The sequence below is a fragment of the Tupaia chinensis genome, unplaced genomic scaffold, assembly GCF_000334495.1.
Source record: "Tupaia chinensis unplaced genomic scaffold, TupChi_1.0 Scaffold143756_1, whole genome shotgun sequence".
Taxonomy (NCBI): domain Eukaryota; kingdom Metazoa; phylum Chordata; class Mammalia; order Scandentia; family Tupaiidae; genus Tupaia; species Tupaia belangeri.
The window spans coordinates 41058-60958 of NW_006203605.1; the positions used below are offsets into that span (position 1 = coordinate 41058).

At 51.2% G+C, this 19901-nt stretch overlaps 1 protein-coding gene across 1 annotated transcript in view; it reads left to right on the forward strand.

The window, feature by feature from the left end:
* DPY19L1 (dpy-19 like C-mannosyltransferase 1) overlaps window positions 1–19901 on the forward strand; it is a gene marked incomplete at its 5' end in the record, with an annotated part of 75772 nt that overhangs the window by 39045 nt on the left and 16826 nt on the right. Inside the window, 5 exon segments of the mRNA XM_027766866.1 lie at window positions 1243–1329; window positions 3437–3496; window positions 4005–4085; window positions 13632–13733; window positions 17896–17967. Coding sequence (XP_027622667.1) covers window positions 1243–1329; window positions 3437–3496; window positions 4005–4085; window positions 13632–13733; window positions 17896–17967 — 402 coding nt within the window.

Here is a 19901-nt window from a genome sequence, read left to right on the forward strand (position 1 = left end):
GAGTCCGGGACCAGGTGGCTTAAACTCACGCCGGGTGCATGTGCGTGCGTGCCCAAGATCCCGAGAGGGGAAGGGATTGCGGTATGACCATCCCCCTGGGGGGTGATTTCTCACTTTCTGTCTCTGTCTTTCTGGTGAGCACACGCGCCCTATAGCAACAACCTCTCCAAAACCAAAAAGATTATAAATGAACTGGAAAACTATCTGCAGTCTGTCTGTCTGAAGTCAGGGGTTCTGTATGTATAGGGAGACCGTGACAGAGAGTAAGCAAGACCCCACAGAGAAATAGGCAACAGGGAAAAGCAGTACACGCACACACAGACACACACACACACACAGACACACACACAGACACAGACATACAGACACACAGAGACACACACACACAGATACACACACACACAGACACACACAGAGACACAGACACACAGACACACACACACACAGACACACACACAGACACACACAGACACACACACAGACACACACACACACACACACAGAGCAACCTAAACAACAAATAGAAGAATGGAAAGTAGAACAAAGAGATAAAACTTTTCCTGTGGATTGGCAAGTCTCTGGCCGACCACAGTGTGGCCGAGGTGTGCGTTAACAACCCGTCCCCGTGGGTAGGGAGCACACTGATGACCCTTTTTGTAGGGCAATTCGTCAGCATTTCAGTTTTTACATTTTAAAATGTGTATGTCTTTGATTTATCAGTTCTACTTCTAGTAATTTTTCCGTAATTGTATTGAGGTGTATATAAGATGCACACTTAGGGGTGTTTATCACAGCAGTGTTTGTAACAGGAAAACCGAACAGAACGACACTGGGAGCCCGTACGCCCCCAGCAGCGCTCGGAGGACCAGTGAAATCACCGTGGTACATTTATGGGGTGGACACTTTTTTAGTTCTTAAAGTTGTGAATTAGGTTGGTTTGGATGGGCTTGGAAAACCTTCCAAAACATATTAAGAGTGGAAGCAAGAAACAGTCAGGCTTACGGGTGAGTCTGCATTTGCAGGTTTAAAAGTCACACACGATCTAGACTTGAGAATGACGCGGGCCGAGCCTGGGAGGGCGCGCAGGGGACTGCTGGTGGCCGGCCTCCTGGGGCCTGCAGTGTGGGCTGGAGGTGGGCCACCTCCTTCTGATGGGCTCACGTCCTGCTCCTCCTGGGCAAGTGCCATCCCTATGTTTGGTTTGTTCTACACGAATTTCTGTGCTCTCCTTGGGCTTTCCAGACTTCCCTCGCCCTGTGCTTTGTGCTGATGTTCGGAAACTCCATGCTGCTGACTTCTTACTACGCATCGTCTCTGGTCACCGTGTGGGTAAGTGTCCCCTGAGTGTGCGGCTGCTCCTGAGCCTCCTCCAGGGCCCACAGTCGAGCATCCGTACGTGGAGCGTGCTCAGAGACTCCCACGGGGAGAGTTAGGCCGGGAGCGCCTCCTCGCTCAGCCCCTCTGCCCTCTCAGTTTCTGCAGCTTTCGGTTACCCGAGGCTCGGTCCTGGGCTTACTTTAGACAGGGTCTTAACCTTCCTCTTTCTTTCCTAACTCAGCTTTTCTGCTTTCCTGCTCTGCCCTGGGGCCCCGTCCCCTCGGCTGTCTCACGGTGGCCTCTTGGTTTCGCTGTGCTCACACAGCTGGGGTCCTGGCTGCGGAGGTTCCCGCGTCCCTGCGGTGTGGGTGGCGTGCCTGGGCGGCCACTCAGTTCCGCTCTGCTGGCTGAGTCCCCCAGGCTGTCTGCCGAAGCCGAGCGATGCCACTCTTGTTAGGGTGACTTTCTAAACGCGCGTTTCCCCGCAGTGCCCGGGCTCCGCGATGGCTGAGCCTTGTGTGCAGTGGGTTAGTGGGTTCCCAATGACGGCTGCAAACCGGAGTTCCCCTTAGTTTCAAGCGCAGGCCCTCGGGTACGAGCCGGCCTCCTGAATCAAGCGTGTTGCACTGCCTTCACTGAAAAGTGCCCCCTGGAGCAGTCGTTCCAGTTACGCAGGTCATTTGGCGTCCCTGGTTTCTAACACCCTTTCACGGATTTGCAGCCTCCTGCTTCACTGTCTCGCTTTACGCGTCATTACTAAGAGTGTTTCCCGGGAGTGCGCTTCTTCCCGGTCCACGCCAGCGCCCGTCTAGGGTGTGGGCTTCGAGGAAAGTTAGTCACACAAGTTCGCGGCTACACTGATGGCGCCGTGTTCTCGGCAGGGGGGGGCCAGGCTGCTGCACCCTGGGGTTGCTACGGCAGGTCTTCAGTCGGCGCGCTCCCGTGGTCCTCGCGGTGCACGCTGGTTCTCCAGCCCACGGGTGAAGACCGTGACTCCAGCTGCTCGTCGGGGGAATCCCTGGGCGATTGCTGCCCCCCTGGGCACAGTCTAACCTAAGTACCGGCTGTAGGGAGTTGCTCTTAGCTCGGGGGAACACCTGCAGTGTGGGAGGTAACACAGGTGCTTGACACGGATTGTGTCTTACGTGCAAATTAAGTGTGCTTGTGTGTATCTCGTGTACTTTGGGGACTTAAATGACACCCCCGGTTATAGATTATAGCACGTATATGTATATTTAACTGTAAGTGCACATTTACTTACATATTTATAATCACCTGGAACCCCGAATCATAGCAAATTCCATCTTCTGATATTTAAAACTTCTGAAAAGATTTAATTTGGGTTCACGTGTTTATAATTTATCTCTAATCATATTTTTGCCAAATTTAAAGTAGATTTAGTAATACAGTTTGAGAGTCTGTATACCTGGAAAAACTTAAGATTAGACAGAGGAGACGTAGGTAGTTGACCCTTTTAAATTTTATTTGTAGTTTATCCAAAAAATCAATTTTTTTTTGTTTTTTAGAGGTTTTTGCTATAGGGCACATGCGCTCACCAGAAAGACAGAGACAGAAGGCGAGAAATCACCCCCCAGGGGAGATGGCCACGCCGCAATCCCTTCTCCTCCATTCTCCTCTCGGGATCTTGGGCACACATGCACACGTGCCTAGCGTGAGTTTAAGCCACCAAGTCCAGGACTTGAACCGCGATCGACTACATGGGAGTCCAGTGACATAGCCGTTACCCTAACTGCTGGTCCCCAAAAAGTCAGTAATTTTTAACTTTAGGAAATCTTATCTCTAGATGACTGCTGTCTAAAACGAGCTTCTTGTATGCTTCTTGGTTCTCGTGTAAGTCTGCTTTGTAAAATTGACCGTAGAAATGTATAGGTGGTAACTCCCTTTTCAACTTCGCACAGTTACCGACTGACCTGCCTACTTCGGGAAAATAGGTCTCTTTCCTTACATCACTGACCTCAGGGGTGCACATGTGGTGATGCTGTGTGGGACATCAGCATCTCTCATCTTAGATACCCGGGAGCCCGCTCTCTAGAACTTTCCGGACTTGGACTCATGCCTGTAAGAGCTAACTGTAAACTGTATTACCTTCTCTGCTCAGGGTGTTCTGGCAATGAAACCATATTTCTTGAAAATGAATGTCTCCGAACTTAGTTTATGGGTAAGAATCAGTCTATTTTAATGCATATGTTTTTCCTTCTCTAAAATATATCACTGGTTTTATGTTTTATTTTTAAGGAAATGATCTATGTAATATAGAGGGATCTAACAGTTTCATAACGTATTAGGGCTCCATTTTAATGTGCCAAATTGCCCTTTTTGTGAAACAGGTTGAAATGAGTTCTGAATAAGTAGTTAGAGAATTCAGTTTTATTTGTTAGTGCAGGAAACTGTCAGTGGAAGCGAACTGTAACAGCTGCTGTGCGGATCTCCCGTAAACGCCCCTGCTCAGAAGATGTACGTGTCCACTGTCAGTCCAGGTTGTCGCCCCTTATTCTGGAGCGGTATTTTTCATTTCACTTTGAGATGTATTTTTTTAGCATTTTCTCTTGAAGGTAGATCAGATATTTATTTCATGTAGGATTAAAGCATTGACATTTTCTTCTTAGCATATGTTTATGGAATACAAAGCAGCAAAGTTATTTTTGTTTCTCTTTTTCTTTTTTTAGGTCATCCAAGGTGGTTTTTGGTTATTTGGAACTGTCATACTCAAATATCTGACATCCAAAATCTTTGGTATTGCAGATGATGTAAGTGCAACTTTTGCTTAAACTTCAAAGACGTGGGAAAAAAGCAAACAGGCTAAGAATGAATTTCGGGGTTACTGTTTTACTGCCCTTTAAAGCAAACAGGTGAAGTCTGTCACCTGCCGTTCTCCCTCTTTAGTGCAGTGGGGAGTGAGTGTGGTTTTGCCTGTAGTTCCTAGTCTCTACAATTCATCTTTGACAGTCTATTACCTGTCCTTCTATAGCGCACAGACTTCTAAAATTCAAAGCTCAAATTTTAAGATCTGTAAAGCCATTGTTCTTTAGCTTTTTTAAAAATACCTTTTCATGATAGACGAAGATGCCACGTTCAGAACCTTAGCATCAGACTCTGTTGGGTTGTCAGACAAGTCCTGTCAGATTTTTCTATGCAAACATGCATCATGACTTTTCTGACAGTCCACTGTATGGTCTCATTCTTTTTCCTCCTAACTTTCTGGTCAGTGCTTACTTATTATAAACATATGTAGCTATTTTAATCCAGTTAGTCTTTTTAAGACACGTTTTTGTTTGTTTTGGTATTTGGGTAGGAGAGAAGAGAAAAAAGAATTCTGCTTTGTAATGTAAGGAATTTTTTTCTATCCAAAATTACTTAGCCTGTTTTATTTTGGTGGTTCAATCAGTGCACCCTCAGTGAGGAGGCTGTCAAATATTTAATTTTAAAAAGAAAGCAACACAAGAACCAGTGGGAGAAGTAAAGCGCATTTCTTTTCTGTAATTAATTTTTATTCGTGATCTTTCATCCTGTGCTTGATTCTAACTGCGATACTGAAACTGGACTCTAGTTCTGGGGCTTCCAGGGCTCTTGCGTGGGGGCGCTCTCCTCCTCCCAGCCCTCTCCTACCTAAGAGCGGTGGCTTTCTTCTCTCACACGATGGGCGTGTACGTAGGTTTTGTGTGAACAAGGGAACTTTCTGCTTAAAGAGATTGAAAACAGCCGGGCCATTAAACGGGTGGTCTCCAACCTGCGGGAAGATTTCTGAACTGCGAAGCTGCCTTTGCAGTGTATTCTTTCCCTCGTGTGCCTGTTACGTGCCTGGCGGTGGAGTGTGTCAGCAGGGGCAGGGCACGAGCCGCTCCTGCAGCCGTAATGCAGGGGAGGCCAGGCCCGAGCTGCAGGGCTGCACGGGGAGGCTCAGAGGGCGGGGGGCAGAAGTAGCAGCTTGCAGAGGGGGAGCGCAGGCCCGGGTTATGCAATGCGTTTGCCCCAGCAAAGCCGCTGATTCGGGTTCAAATGACTGATCCTGTCTGTCATAGCCTACTGCTGCACCAGGGACAAAAAGTAGCTGCAGGCACAGTTCTTTCCATGCCGAGCGTACGTATCAGTGACCAAGGACGTCAGTTTATAAATTCTTAGTCTTGGCGTTGGACAGAGGACCAGAAAGGCAAGGCTGCCCCGCTCCCGGAAGCCCTCCCACCCAGCCTGCCTGCAGAGGTCCATGTGGTCCCTGCCCTGTGCCAGCCACGTGGCCGCATCCCCCACGTCCCTGTCTCCCATCTCGCTCTGCCAACGCTCTGCTGAACTGGCCGCTGTGGGGCGCTTTTTTCCATGGGATCTGCTAGCTGGCCACTGGGACTCCCTTCTCCATGGGGTCCCCCAACCTGGCCACTGTGGAGCACCCTTCTCCATGGGGTCCCCCGACCTGGCCACTGGGGCTCCCTTCTCCATGGGGTCTCTCCATGGGGTCAACTGAGCTGGCCACTGTGGGGGCCCTTCCCAATGGGGTCCCCAACCTGGCCACTGTGAGGCGCCCTTCTCCATGAGGTCCACTGAGCTGGCTGCTGTGGGGCGTCCTTTTGGATGGGGTCTGTCCAGCTGGCCACTGTGGCCAAAGTTTCTCCATTTTGCTAACTTTTCTTAGTTCCAATTCAAATTCTGGAGGCTTTTAAAAATGTCCACTTTTGGGGCAGGCAGGTGGCATGGTGGTTAAAGCACTGGACACACACATGGCCAGCCATGATTCAAGTCCCGGACCTGGCGGCTCGTTTTCTCACTTTCCCTTTCTCTCTCTGTCTCTGGACAAATTAAAAATAATGATAACAAATGGAATGAAATAAATGAATGGATAATTATTTTAAAAAAACAACTTCCAGTTTGTAAACACACAGTCTAGCATTTAAATTTCTGGGCTGCAGGGAAGACAGGCCTAGGTTAAAGTCGTAGCTGCTGCGCTTTCCCTGTGAGACAAACAGCACCTGAGGAGAAGCCCGCGTGACGGAGCTAGCTGCCGGGGCGCCTGGCTGTCCGCACCCCAGTGTCATGCGCGGGGTCGTCCCCCGCCTCTCGTCTGAGCGGACACGCACCGCTGTCTGTTAATGCGCGGTGTCAGGTGCACAAGTCAGCGTTGTGGCTTCTCTGCAGAAATGTTTAGTTACTAATTCAGCCTCTTCAGTTAGCTCTCTTCTTCATGTCATTTTGGTAAGTCTTGCTTCATTGGCTTCGAGAAATAAAAATACTGCTTTATCATTCCGTAAATCTCTCTCAGAACATTAGTAATAGCTCCTCTTCAATCCTGGTTTTTAAAATTTAAGTCTTTTCTGTTTGTTTCTCTCCTTGGGCTGTCTAGCTTCAGACATCAACTTTTTCTTTTTTAATCTTTATAAGATAATGAACATTTGGTTTAATTGTTTTCCTGTTATTTTTCTGTTTCATATTTCATTGATTTTATGAAATATAAAATATTATTCATTATTATTTTCTGCCTTTTGCTGGCTCAAGACTTAATTTATTCTTTTCTTAGTTTTTGTTTTCTTTTAAGATTTTTTTTTGTGCCATAGGGTATGTGTACTTACTGAAGAGAGAGAGAGACGGGGACAGAGAGGAGAAAAGTGAGAGCTCACCCCAAGGAGGATGGCCATGCTGCGATCCCTTGTCCTCCGTGCCCCTCTCAGGGTTTTAGGCATGTGCACTTACACCTAGTGGATCTTCAAGCCACTGGCTCTGGGACTTGAACCGCAGCTGGCCACATGGGATCCCTCACCTTAAACCACTATGCCATCGGCTAGTTCCTCTTTTCCTCATTTTAAAAATGAAATCTAGATTCCCAGTTTCAGACTTTTCTAAGATGGGTGTTTAAGGCTATACATTTCCCCCTCATTACTGCTTTGGCTGTATCTCATCAGTTATGCTTTGTTTTCATTTTCACTCAGTTCAAGATATTTTTTAGCTTTTCCTTACGATTTATTTTCCTCAGCTCTCGTCAGTTATTTGATGTGTATTGCCTAATTTCCAAATATTTGAATATTCTCCTCATTGATTTTTGTTTTTACTTTGATCCCTTTGTGTTTGGAGAACAAAGTTCAGTATTTTTAAACTTAACTGAGAGTCTCACGTGGCCTTGGATACCATCTACCTTGAAGGGTGTTCCACGTGTTTTGAAAAAGAATGTTTTTTCTACCTTATATATTCTTGCTGAACTTATTTCTAGTTCTGTCAGTTACCAAGAGTAAGATATTAAAATCTCACTGTAATTGTTACATCAACTATTTGCCTTTTCACTTTTGTCAGTTTTTGCTTCTAGGTGCATAAATATTTATACTTTTTACATCTTACAATCTAACTGTTTATCATTATGAAGTTTTCTTCTTTGTTTCTAGCAGTACCTAGTCTTTTTTGTCTTACATTAACATATTAATAAAGTATAATAAATTAATAAAATAATATAAAATCCCAGCTTTCGTGGTTACTTTTTGCATGCTGTATCTCTTTTTATGCTTTTACGTTCAAAGTAAAAACTTTGTGTTGTTGAATCTAAAATATGCCTTTTATACATGGCTTAGATTAGTTATACCGTTTTTATTCATCTATTCTGGTATTCTCTGTCTTCGGAATGTTTATGTGACTACTGCAGTTCATTTACATCTAATGCAAGTATTGATAAATTTCTGGATTTATGATTGCTATCTATCTACCTATCTTTAAATCTCTTCCCATTTCTGCCTCCTTTTGTGGTAAGTAATTCCTGGGTTGATTTTTTTTTTTTTACTAGGTATTTTTTAGTTATTTTCTTTTTTAAAAATTGTAACTATAGTCACCATGTTATACATAAGATCCCCAGATTAGTTCATTTTGTAGCTACAAGTCTGCGTCCTGTGACTTTCATTTCCCTGTTTCTTCTACACACACCCCAGCCTCCCCACCTGCCCTTGGCAACCACCGTTCCCCTCTGCTCCTCCGAGTTTGACTTTCTAGATTTCACGTGTAGGTGAGATCGGGTAGCATTTGTCTTTCTGTGTTTAGCTTATTGCACTGACTGTAATGTCCTCTAGGCCCATCCATATTGTTGTAAGTGTGTGTGTGTGTGTGTGTGTGTGTGCGCCCGTGCACACGCACGCACATGTATGTGACCTTATTTTTTTTTTAAATCCATTCGATAGTAGACACTGAAGTTGTTTCCGTATCTTGGCCTTATAAATAGCACTGCACTGATCTGGGGGTGCAGGTAGCGCCCAGTATGAGTTTAAGCCACCGGGCTCGGGACTTGAACTGCGGTCGACTACCTGGGAATCCAGTGACATAGCCATTACGCCAACTGCTGGTCCCCTCTTCATTATCTTTTAAATGATTGCTCTAGGGATTATAATATGCATCTTCGTGTATCACAGTGTGCCGACTGAACTGCGGTAAAATCGCAGGGCCTCTGCTGCATTTCGGTACTACTCCACTTCTCCCTATTCTGTGCTGTTGTTGTCATGTATGTCCCTTGTCCCTTCTGCATTTAAGGGGCAACAACACAGAGTTAAGCTTACTACTCTAGGCAACCTATGTTTCAAAGAAATTAAGAGGAAGACAGAAGTGTTTATGTTGGGTTGTCAGAAAGTCATGACGCACTTTGCATAGAAAAAACATGTCATGAGTTTGCAGCCACCCAGTGCACCGCCTTTACCTTTGGCCGCGTTTTTGCCATTTCTTTGCTCATCTCTGCCTGCGTCTGAGTGACCATGTAGTGTCATCTCCCTTCAGGCTGCAGGATTTCTTCTCCTTAAACTTGTAAGGCAGACCTGCTCACTCTGGATCCACTCAGGTTTTTTTCTTTTGTAATGTCTTCGTGCACTTTATCTTTTAAGACTAATTTTGTGGGATTTAGTTATTGGTTGACCGTTCTTTTCTTGTAGAACTTTTCGTCTCTGTTATTTCTATTCTTTTTTTTTTCCCCTTTTTTTGGAGAGGGTGGTTTTTTGTTTTTTGTTTTTTTTTGCTATAGGACGTGTGCACTCGCCAGACAGACTGTAAAAACAGAGAGACAGAAAGCGAGAAATTACCCCCCGGGGGGATGGCCATGCTGCAATCCCTTCTCTATTCTGCTCTCGGGATCCTGGGCATACATGCACACATGCCTGGCGTGAGTTTAAACCAGTGGGTCCGGGACTCGAACCACGGTTGACCACGTGGGAGTCCAGCGACTTAGCCATTACACTAACTGCTGGTCTCAGCCTCTGTTATTTCTATTGAGAAGCTGGTCAATATTAATATTAATAAAATAACATTAATGAGCATCGTTTTCTCTGCACAGGATGAGTTGCTTTTCTGTTGCTGCTGTTAAGATTTTTCTCTTTCATCTTTCACATTTAAGTTTAAGTTTGATATATCGAGATATGGAGCTTTTTGTGTTCATCCCTCCAGCTGTTTATCAAACTTACATATGTTACTCTTTTTCATCAAAAGTAGCAAGTTTAGGCCATTGTTCTACCAGCTCTGAATCCTGACTTGTGTCCTGTGGTTTTATTTGTTTATTGCATGGAATTAGTGTCTGTTGGAGCACCAGGAAAGTCATGATGCGTTTTTGTACAGAAAAATATAGAAAAATGTGTCACGATTTTCCCGACAACGTAAGAAGACGTTTTTCTCCTGCATGGCTGCTAGTGCCCCTGCCCAGGTTTTTTGTTTGGTTTCATGTTTACATTTGTGATTTTAGTCTGCTTTTCTTGGTGCTGTCCCGTGTGTGACCCAGGGCTCAGCCAGCGACTGGTTAGACGTGGCGCTCAGATACCGCGACTCCGACTGGCCAGCGCATGCGGAGGGCGGTTCGGTTCGGTTCGCAGCAGTGTGGGCGGGCTCCTGGGTTCCCGATCTGCTGGGAGGGTTTGCAGGACTCGCACTGCGATCCTCTGGGCAGTTACCACAGCGAACAAAAAGCGTAGTCGATGAGGAGGGAGCGTGTGGGGGAAGTGAGGGAAGCCAGAAGCCCGCCTCCAGAGCTCTCCCCCAGTCGAGTCGTGTGGGATGAACTTAATGTCCCAGGGACAAGTCGTGACAGTGTCGTCCACCTGGGAGGCTGTACAGACAAGTGCCGGAGGTTAACCGGGGCTGGTCACGTTGGGAGTCCCAGAGCACGTGGGTCTTCACGGCAAGCCGTGCCGTCCACTGTGGGGACGGTGACCTGCAATCTAGGATGCCAGCCAGAGCAGCCGTGTTCTTTCTGAGCACGGCTGGAGTTGGGGGACTAATGTTCCAGGGGTCCCCCCTCTGTGAGTGGTGTTAGCTCCAGTTCTTATAATGACTTTGGTTTTGTTTTCAGGGAAATGCTGGCCTTCTAGAATGGTGAGGAATTACTCTGTCTCTTGTTTTAGAGAACTTGCGTAGAATTGGTGTTATTTTCTCTTACATGTTTGGTAGACTTGGACAGTGAAGCCTTCAGGCTCTGGAATTTTCTCTGTGAGTAGATTTTCTTTACTACAAATTTAGAAAGTTATCTAAATCATTTGAAATGAGCTTTTATGTCTTAGAGGACCTTTGCCTAGTTCATATATATCATGAGTTGATTCATGTTTAAAAATTATTATTGAATTAAGTTAGCTCAAAATTCTCATTGCAAACCTCACATGTATGCATTTGTGAGAATTTTTTTCTGTTTTTATTTTTTTATTTTTTGGAGAGGTTTTTGCTATAGGGTGCATGGGCTCACCAGAAAGACAGAGAGAGAAAGAGAGATAGAAAGTGAGAAATCAACCTCCAGGGGGGATGGCCACACCGCAATCCCTTCTCCTCCATTCTCCTCTCGGGATCTTGGGCACGCACACACACACGCCCGGCCTGAGTTTAAGCTGCTGGGTCCGGGACTTGAACCGTGGTTGACTAGGTGAGAGTCCAGCGACACAGCCATTACGCTAACTGCTGGTCCCATTTATTGAATCCTTATCGGGATTTAGAATCACTATTAGTTTCTCATAAAGAGCTTAACTTTTTTTTTCGCCTTTTTTTTTTTTACTTTCTGATACAACTTGTGAAAGAAAAGATATATCAGTTCTTTGGAAGTATAAAACTCACCCGTATTAACCACCCGAGTTGGGGCCTGGGGGAAGTACAGTTGATTTCTTTTTCAGCTGTCTTGATGCTTTCCTTCTCTTTAAATTTTCTGTTTCTTCTTAATCGTTTTGGAGAGATGCATCCATTTCATCTACAGTTTAGAACTTATTAGTGACATGTGTAGCATATTCCTCTTACTCTAGTCCCGTGGCCTCCGTAGTTATCTTCTCCGTTCTCATCTCACTCGTCTGTGTCTCACTTCCTCCGTCGGCCCTGCTCGTATGTTTATTATTCAGTCTTTTCAGGGTTCGATTTTTTTAAGGTCCTCTTTGTTTTTTTGTAGCTCTCCCACAAATATGTGTGATTATATGTAAATCAGACATTATAAGAAAAAAATAGCATTAAAAATAAATTTTATTTTGTTACCAATTTCTTACTCCCATTTCTTTGGATTCTATAGCTTTTTCTGTGGGCTGAGGGCAAAAGCTTAGCGCTTTTGTTTTCACCTTCCTTAGTTTCTGATAAAATAATTAAAACCTAAAATCTCCCTCTAAGTAGTACTTTTTTGTGTATCTTACAAGTTGGTTATTTTATGCTTTTCTTCTGCAATTGGCATCTCTCTCCTTCCGAGTCTCCGCTGGTGACTGCACGTGTCTGTAACACACGCAGACTTGCCTTGCTGTTCATCTGACCAGCAAAGCGAGCTTTTACCGAAGTCTCTCCACACAGCTTCCGCTTCGTTCGTTCTGTGGGACAGTATAATCGCTAACCTAGGCGTCCTTGTTTCAGATTTCTCTGCTGTATCTTCTGTCTTCAACCTTTCTGCATGCTTTTCAGTATGTTTTTTGTAAACCACATAATGTTGAATATGTTCCCTTAAATCTAATTAGTGCACCTGTCTTTTTTTTAAGAGAGTTTTATTATTTTTTAGAGAGATTTTTCCTATCGGGAGTGTGCATTCACCAGAGAGATGGAGAGAGACAGAGATACAGGAAGTGAGAAATCACCCCCCGGGGGGCCACACCACAGTTCCCCATTCTCCTCTCAGGATTTTGGGCACACATGCGCACACACCCAGCATGAGTTTGGAGCCTCTGGGTCTGGGACTTGAACCATGGTAGGCCATGTGGGAGTCCAGCAGTGTAGCCATTGTGCACCTGTCTTAATTAGTGACCTTGAACTCTTGACATGTATGGCAGCGACTACACCATGACCGACTTCTCCATTTTATTGAGGGTTGCTGTTCTTACGTTACTTTCGGCGTTGTGTGTTCTCTACCGATTTCACACTTCAGAACCTTTCCTTCATCGCTTTCTTAGCACTCAGTTCTTTGTTTTTAGTTTTTGTCAAAGGGCGTGTGCACTTGCTGGAGAGAGACAGAGACAGAGGGACAGTGAGCAACCCCCCGGGGAGGACGGCCATGTTGCAGTCCCTTTCTCCCATCCTGCTCTGGGGATTTGGGCACGCACGGACATGCACCAGCATGGTTTTCGGACTGCCAGGTCTGGGACTTGAGCCGCAGGCAATGTGGGACCCAACGCCTTAACCTCCACGCCACCTGCTGCCCCCAGCACCCCTCCCCGTGTGGGTCTCACGTGGTCTGACTGCGGTCTGTTTTAGACGCATCTCCCTCCTTTCATTTAGTATTTGTTCTTTAGACAGTAACGAACTTGAAAGTTTGCTAGGTGGTCGGAAAAGTCACGACACATCTCTGCATAGAAAAAAATAGGTCCCGACTATTCTGACAACATGATGTGTTATGTCTTCGAGGCCTGATTCTCACTGTAAAGTGAAAAGAGTCCCACCTGCTTCTTGTGGGACATATGGTTCTTTGCCCTCCTCCAAAAGTGAGCGCACTGGGGAACGTGTAAACATGGACGCTCGGCCACCCGAGAGCTGCGTCCGGCCGGAGGGCCTCCCTGCGTCCCGCCCGTACCTCCCTGGCTCGAGGGACCTTCTCAGCCCCCGGGGTCCAGTCGCGTCGCCTTTCCTTTGGCTGTGGCCCTTTGTCCCTGCGTGGTCAACCGTGTGTGCCCTGCACCCACGTCCCCGATGGGCTTCTGTACACCGTGCCCACTGCGTGCCCCGGGACAGAGCCCGTGGGTCTTGGTGAGCGGAGACGGGGCGCCGTGGGTCGCCTGCAGCAGCAGGAGGCGAACTGCCAAGCGTGGGGCAGAGCACCTTCGGCAGGAGCCCGTCTGCTCGGGGCTCTGCGCAAGGCCGAGGGGCGCGCTGTCCCCGGGCCAGCGGGGCTGACTGCGCGCTGCCCGCTCCGTCTCTGCCAGGCTCACATCGGCAACTTGCTGACGTCCAAGTTCTTCAGCTACAAGGACTTCGACACGCTCCTGTACACCTGCGCCGCCGAGTTCGACTTCATGGAGAGGGAGGTGAGGCGCGCCTCGGTTCCCCTCTCCCCTCCCCGGCGGTGGGGTGGGGTGGTGGCCGCCTGTGCCCTTCCACGGCGCCCCGTGGTTCCCACGCCTCCGGTGCTGTCGTCTGAGGGAGAAGCAGGCGGCGCAGGGCAAGCGTTCCCGTCAGTCCAGCTCCTGGAGACGGATGGCCTTTCGTGCGTGGTTGGGAGGAAAAGTGCAGACCAGCAGCTTCTGGAAGGTGTAAACAGACGGCCCAGGCCGCCCCCCTCAGGGGCCGCGTAACCCCCCAGGCCGCGAGCTCTTAGGCCCCCGCCCATTTCCTGAATGATCTCATTGCTTTGAAATATCGCTGAGCACAAGATTCTCACTGACTTCCTAATTTTTTTAGAGAGAGAGTTGCTATAGGGCATGTGCACTCACCAGAGAGACAGAGACAAAAAGCGAGAAATCACCCCCGGTGGGGATGGCCACGCCGCAATCCCTTCTCCTCCACTGTCCTCTCGGGATCTTGGGCACGCACGCACACGCGCCCGGCGTGAGTTCTAAACCGCCCATCCAGGACTCACACCGCGGTCGGCCGTGTGCGGGTCCAGCGACGTAACCATTATGCCACCTGCTGGTTCCAAGCACAAGAGTTTTATTCCAAGAACACATTTTTCCTAAAAATCCATTCAGATGTTTAGACGGAAGCTGGGGAGTGGCCGAGTACACTATGAGGCAGGGGCCCTGGACGAGAGACTCCTTCCGTGGGTACCCACTCCCCCTTTCTCGTGGCGTGCTGCAGACGGGTCTGAGGGGGTGCAGATGGGAGGGCTTTGCTGTTTTAAGGGAGGGTGGCTTCACAGGGCGTCCCAAGCTGGCTTGGGTCGCCCTCTGGACTGTCTGTGGCCCGGTTTCCTTCAGAGCCCTGTTGTGTCCCCTGGCCAGGGTCCCCACGCCCTGCTCGCACTGTGGGAGCCTGCCAAGTTCCCACCTGGCGGTGGGGTGACCCCACAGGGCAGTTGTGCAACCGGCTGTTCTGACTCGAGGGTGTCCTGTAGAGGCGCCGTTTACTCTGCTGGCCCGTCTGTCCCCACTCAGTGCTGGCCACTCATCCGTCCCCACTCCCCGTCCTCACTGCCCGTCCGTCCTCGCTCCCCGTCCGTCCTCACTCTCCGTCCGTCCCCACTCCCCGTCCGTCCTCACGGTCTGTCCGTCCTCACTCCCCGGCCGTCCTCACTCCCCGTCCGTCTCACTCCCCGTCCGTCCTCGCTCCCCGTCCGTCCTCACTCTCCGTCCGTCCCCACTCCCCGTCCGTCCTCACGGTCTGTCCGTCCTCACTCCCCGGCCGTCCTCACTCCCCGTCCGTCTCACTCCCCGTCCGTCCTCGCTCCCCGTCCGTCCTCACTCTCCGTCCGTCCCCACTCCCCGTCCGTCCTCACGGTCTGTCCGTCCTCACTCCCCGGCCGTCCTCACTCCCCGTCCGTCTCACTCCCCGTCCGTCCTCGCTCCCCGTCCGTCCTCACTCTCCGTCCGTCCCCACTCCCCGTCCGTCCTCACGGTCTGTCCGTCCTCACTCCCCGGCCGTCCTCACTCCCCGTCCGTCTCACTCCCCGTCCGTCCTCGCTCCCCGTCCGTCCTCACTCTCCGTCCGTCCCCACTCCCCGTCCGTCCTCACGGTCTGTCCGTCCTCACTCCCCGGCCGTCCTCACTCCCCGTCCGTCTCACTCCCCGTCCGTCCTCGCTCCCCGTCCGTCCTCACTCTCCGTCCGTCCCCACTCCCCGTCCGTCCTCACGGTCTGTCCGTCCTCACTCCCCGGCCGTCCTCACTCCCCGTCCGTCTCACTCCCCGTCCGTCCTCGCTCCCCGTCCGTCCTCACTCTCCGTCCGTCCCCACTCCCCGTCCGTCCTCACGGTCTGTCCGTCCTCACTCCCCGGCCGTCCTCACTCCCCGTCCGTCTCACTCCCCGTCCGTCCTCGCTCCCCGTCCGTCCTCACTCTCCGTCCGTCCCCACTCCCCGTCCGTCCTCACGGTCTGTCCGTCCTCACTCCCCGGCCGTCCTCACTCCCCGTCCGTCTCACTCCCCGTCCGTCCTCGCTCCCCGTCCGTCCTCACTCTCCGTCCGTCCCCACTCCCCGTCCGTCCTCACGGTCTGTCCGTCCTCACTCCCCGGCCGTCCTCACTCCCCGTCCGTCTCACTCCCCGTCCGTCCTCGCTCCCCGTCCGTCCTCACTCTCCGTCCGTCCCCACTCCCCGTCCGTCCTCACGGTCTGTCCGTCCTCACTCCCCGGCCGTCCTCACTCCCCGTCCGTCTCACTCCCCGTCCGTCCTCGCTCCCCGTCCGTCCTCACTCTCCGTCCGTCCCCACTCCCCGTCCGTCCTCACGGTCTGTCCGTCCTCACTCCCCGGCCGTCCTCACTCCCCGTCCGTCTCACTCCCCGTCCGTCCTCGCTCCCCGTCCGTCCTCACTCTCCGTCCGTCCCCACTCCCCGTCCGTCCTCACGGTCTGTCCGTCCTCACTCCCCGGCCGTCCTCACTCCCCGTCCGTCTCACTCCCCGTCCGTCCTCGCTCCCCGTCCGTCCTCACTCTCCGTCCGTCCCCACTCCCCGTCCGTCCTCACGGTCTGTCCGTCCTCACTCCCCGGCCGTCCTCACTCCCCGTCCGTCTCACTCCCCGTCCGTCCTCGCTCCCCGTCCGTCCTCACTCTCCGTCCGTCCCCACTCCCCGTCCGTCCTCACGGTCTGTCCGTCCTCACTCCCCGGCCGTCCTCACTCCCCGTCCGTCTCACTCCCCGTCCGTCCTCGCTCCCCGTCCGTCCTCACTCTCCGTCCGTCCCCACTCCCCGTCCGTCCTCACTGTGGCCCCTCATCCTCGCTCACTGCAGGCCACTGGTCCTGGCCATGGCCGTCCGTCCTTCCCGCAGCCCGTCGGCCCACTTACTGGTGTCTAGGAGATGCTTTTGCTGCGCACGGCTGCTGACAGCTGTCTGGTAGCTGCGTTGAACCTGCTGAAGAAGTGGGCGCCTTGTAGGACATCCGCTCTCGTAGGAGCCCCAGGCTCTGCAGGGGATGGCGAGGGGAGCGGAGGGCAGCACCGTGGAGGGGCACTGAGGAGAGCACGGCCCAGCCCCTGCAGCCCGACGGCCCAGCTCGCCCTCCCCCTTCTCCGTAGCATCCGAATTTGTAGGGCTGTGCTGTAGAGACAGGCGGTGCTGCCGTGCCCGGAGTGTTCCTCTACGGACCGCCAGTCAGCAGGGCAAGGGACAGTGTGACATGGCAGCCCACGCGCCAGGAGCGGATATGCCAAGGCCCTGAGGCTGTCCGCGGCGTGACAGCGGTGTGCGCCCCTCGCCTGTAGCTCGTGAGCCGTGTCTGAGCGGGGATGCCGGTGGGCCTGGCTGGGGAGATCGAGAGGGGCCCGGGACGGCAGCGCGAGGCCTCGCTGTGAGTGACGTCTCTGCAGCTTTCCTGTCTCTAAGGAAAGTGCGAAATGTCACCGCCAGCAGGTGGCGTGGCTGTTACTCGCTGGACTCCCACGTGGCCGACTGCGGTTTCAGGCTGGGCCCAGTGGCTGGGTACGTGTGTGTGCATGCCCAAGGTCCTGGGAGAGACCGGAGGAGACGGGATTGTTCATGGCCAAGCCCCCAGGGGATGATTTCTCACTTTCCCTCTCACTGTCTCTGTCTCTGTCTCTCTCCCCCCCAGCAAGTCACATGCCCTAAGACAAAAATCCCTACGAAAAAGAAAGTGTAAAGTGTCCTTATTGCTCTGAGAAACGGTCGTTACTCGCGGGTATTTCTTCACGAGTGTGGGTGAGAGCTCGTCCCCTCCCGCACGTACTGGGCCAGCGTGTCCCCTGAAAGCAGTTCTCACCCTTACAGAATGAAGCCATCTTTCTAGTCAGACATGAGCAGGCAGTAGGCGAGCAGCCGCTCGGCACACGGCGCACGGCACACGGCGCATGGCGCACGGCGCACGGCAGTGCCACGCTGATGGGCGTGCGGGACCGCGCGTTAGCGTACTCAGCTCGGCGTTTGGAGGGCGTTCGTGTTCGTGGCAACCCACCTCCGTTTTCGTGATGGGAGATGGTGGGTGGATCAGACCCCGTAATTTAACAGTTCTCCTGTTTCGGGGATCGAATGGGACTTTGTTGGGCTGAAGTCACCGTCCCTCTAACGAAGCAGCTTTGAGTTTCAGACCCCCCTGAGGTACACGAAGACGCTGCTGCTCCCGGCCGTTCTCGTAGTGTTCTTCGCCATCATGAGGAAGGTACGTCTGCCCGCGAGCTCGCCCTGACACAGATCGCCGTCTTCCCGTGACCGCGACACACACGTGGCGCCACGTCCCTCTGACAGAGGACTTGGCGTGGGTTTACTGAGACGCATTCTGTGCTTTCTCCCTGGTAGTCTCTGATGGACTCTCAGAAGTCTCAAACATACTCTCTGTTTGCCATCGTAAAGGAGTCCCAGGGAGCGGGGACTCGGGCTTTGAAAATCAGGTATTTTTGAAGATGTGACCGGAGACCGGATTGACCGGGCTCTGGCTTTGCCTACGTGCATTGCTAGCGATTCCTTCGAACCCTTACTTAAAATTTCCCAAGCATTTCTCGGTTATCCGTGCAGGTTTAATAACTCCTGGATCATTCGTACCAGCCTAAAGGGAAACAGAATACGGACCGGGCATCGGTGATCGGTGAACTCGGTGCACTCGGTGCACTCGGTGCAGCGTTCTGCCCTCCGCCTGGTGGGCTGGTGAAGTCTGAGCCAGATGTGAATCAGCCCCGCGGAGCCCAGCCTTCAGTGAGGAAGGGCCGGTGTGGTGGTCGCTTTTCCTTTAGTTTGTGAATCTGTAGCTTCTAGCTCTCTAGAGAGCAGGTGGACCGTGACCTGTTAGGAAGGCGTGCCAGGCCCTGCTGTCTCGGTGCGCGTCGTGTTTCCTGTGGGCACTGGAGATGCATCTCCACGCTGCGTGCTTGTCCTGTGCGTCCCTCACCGGGGCATGGCCAGACGTGTGTCAGAGCCCGGAGGGGTGGACAGGTGTTAGCATTCCCGTTCCAACAGATGGAACTGGAGGTCAGAGGGGCTGGCCTGACGCCCGTCACCGAGCAAGGCAAGGGGGTCCTCGGGCGCTGCTCTGACCACCTCCAGGCATCCTGGCGCTCGGCTCTGACCCACTCAGAGCTGCTCCACTGGGACCTCGTCAGTCTCAGCTGGTCCTGCCATGGCTTTGCGCCTCATGGGTTTTTGGAACATTCTAGATGTTGGTCATGCAGAAGGGCTCAAAGACAGCAGCGGGATGGTGAGAGACGGTGGACCTTGTTCCCGGGGCTGTTAGTTTTGAGGAAGAAAAGATTCAAATGGAGCAAACGATCATTATTGTTAAATATTTAGAAGCTCGCCCCCTTGAAAATAGGATTATACTCACTCTGCTGCTTAGAACTCTGGCCAGAATGAGTCTGGACTGGGAGCAGGAAAGTGGGGGCCCGGGGTGGCTGGGTGGCTCTCTGGGGCAGGATTACCTGTGTCTGCAGTGTCACAGGGGACAGCCACACCAGGGGCAGGGTGTCAGGTAAGGAACGTCCAGTTCCTGCTAAGTATGGATGCACGGTGAGTGTCCCTGACACGTGTGCTGGCCGGGGCTGCGTGTCCCTGAGAGCAGTGTGGCCGGCAGCGCTGGTGTGCTCGGACCCAGAGGCACCGTCCCCAGCGCAGCAATGCTTCTGAGTCGCTGCCCATCCGCAGAGGCGGCTTAGTCCACCTGCGCCCCGGCTGCTCACAGTGTGGGCCGGGTGCTCTTCCTCGCAGGGCGGGAGTGCGGGATGCAGCCTGCCCTGTGCAGGTGTACAGCGATGCCGCGGCTGCTGTCTTCTGAGTTCTCTTTCCTCTCCTATTTTCAATTAGGGTCTTAAAGTTCTGAAGACTTTTTTTTATTTTTTAAGTTTTTACAGTTTTATTTCAAGTAAAAGTGCATTTCTTTAAAAAACATTTCCCAGTTTCAACTACCAAGTGATAATGTTTTCCTTTTTTTAATATTAATACACTATACATCATTACAGTATACAAAATGAATTTTCCATCCAAAATACACTGTCTGTAGACTCTATCATGCACATCAACATACGTGTTATCGACAATTTTCCATTTCTTATGTCTTATATATTTTGCTTTTTTTTCTCTCTTTTTTTTTTTTTTTTTTGCCTTCTT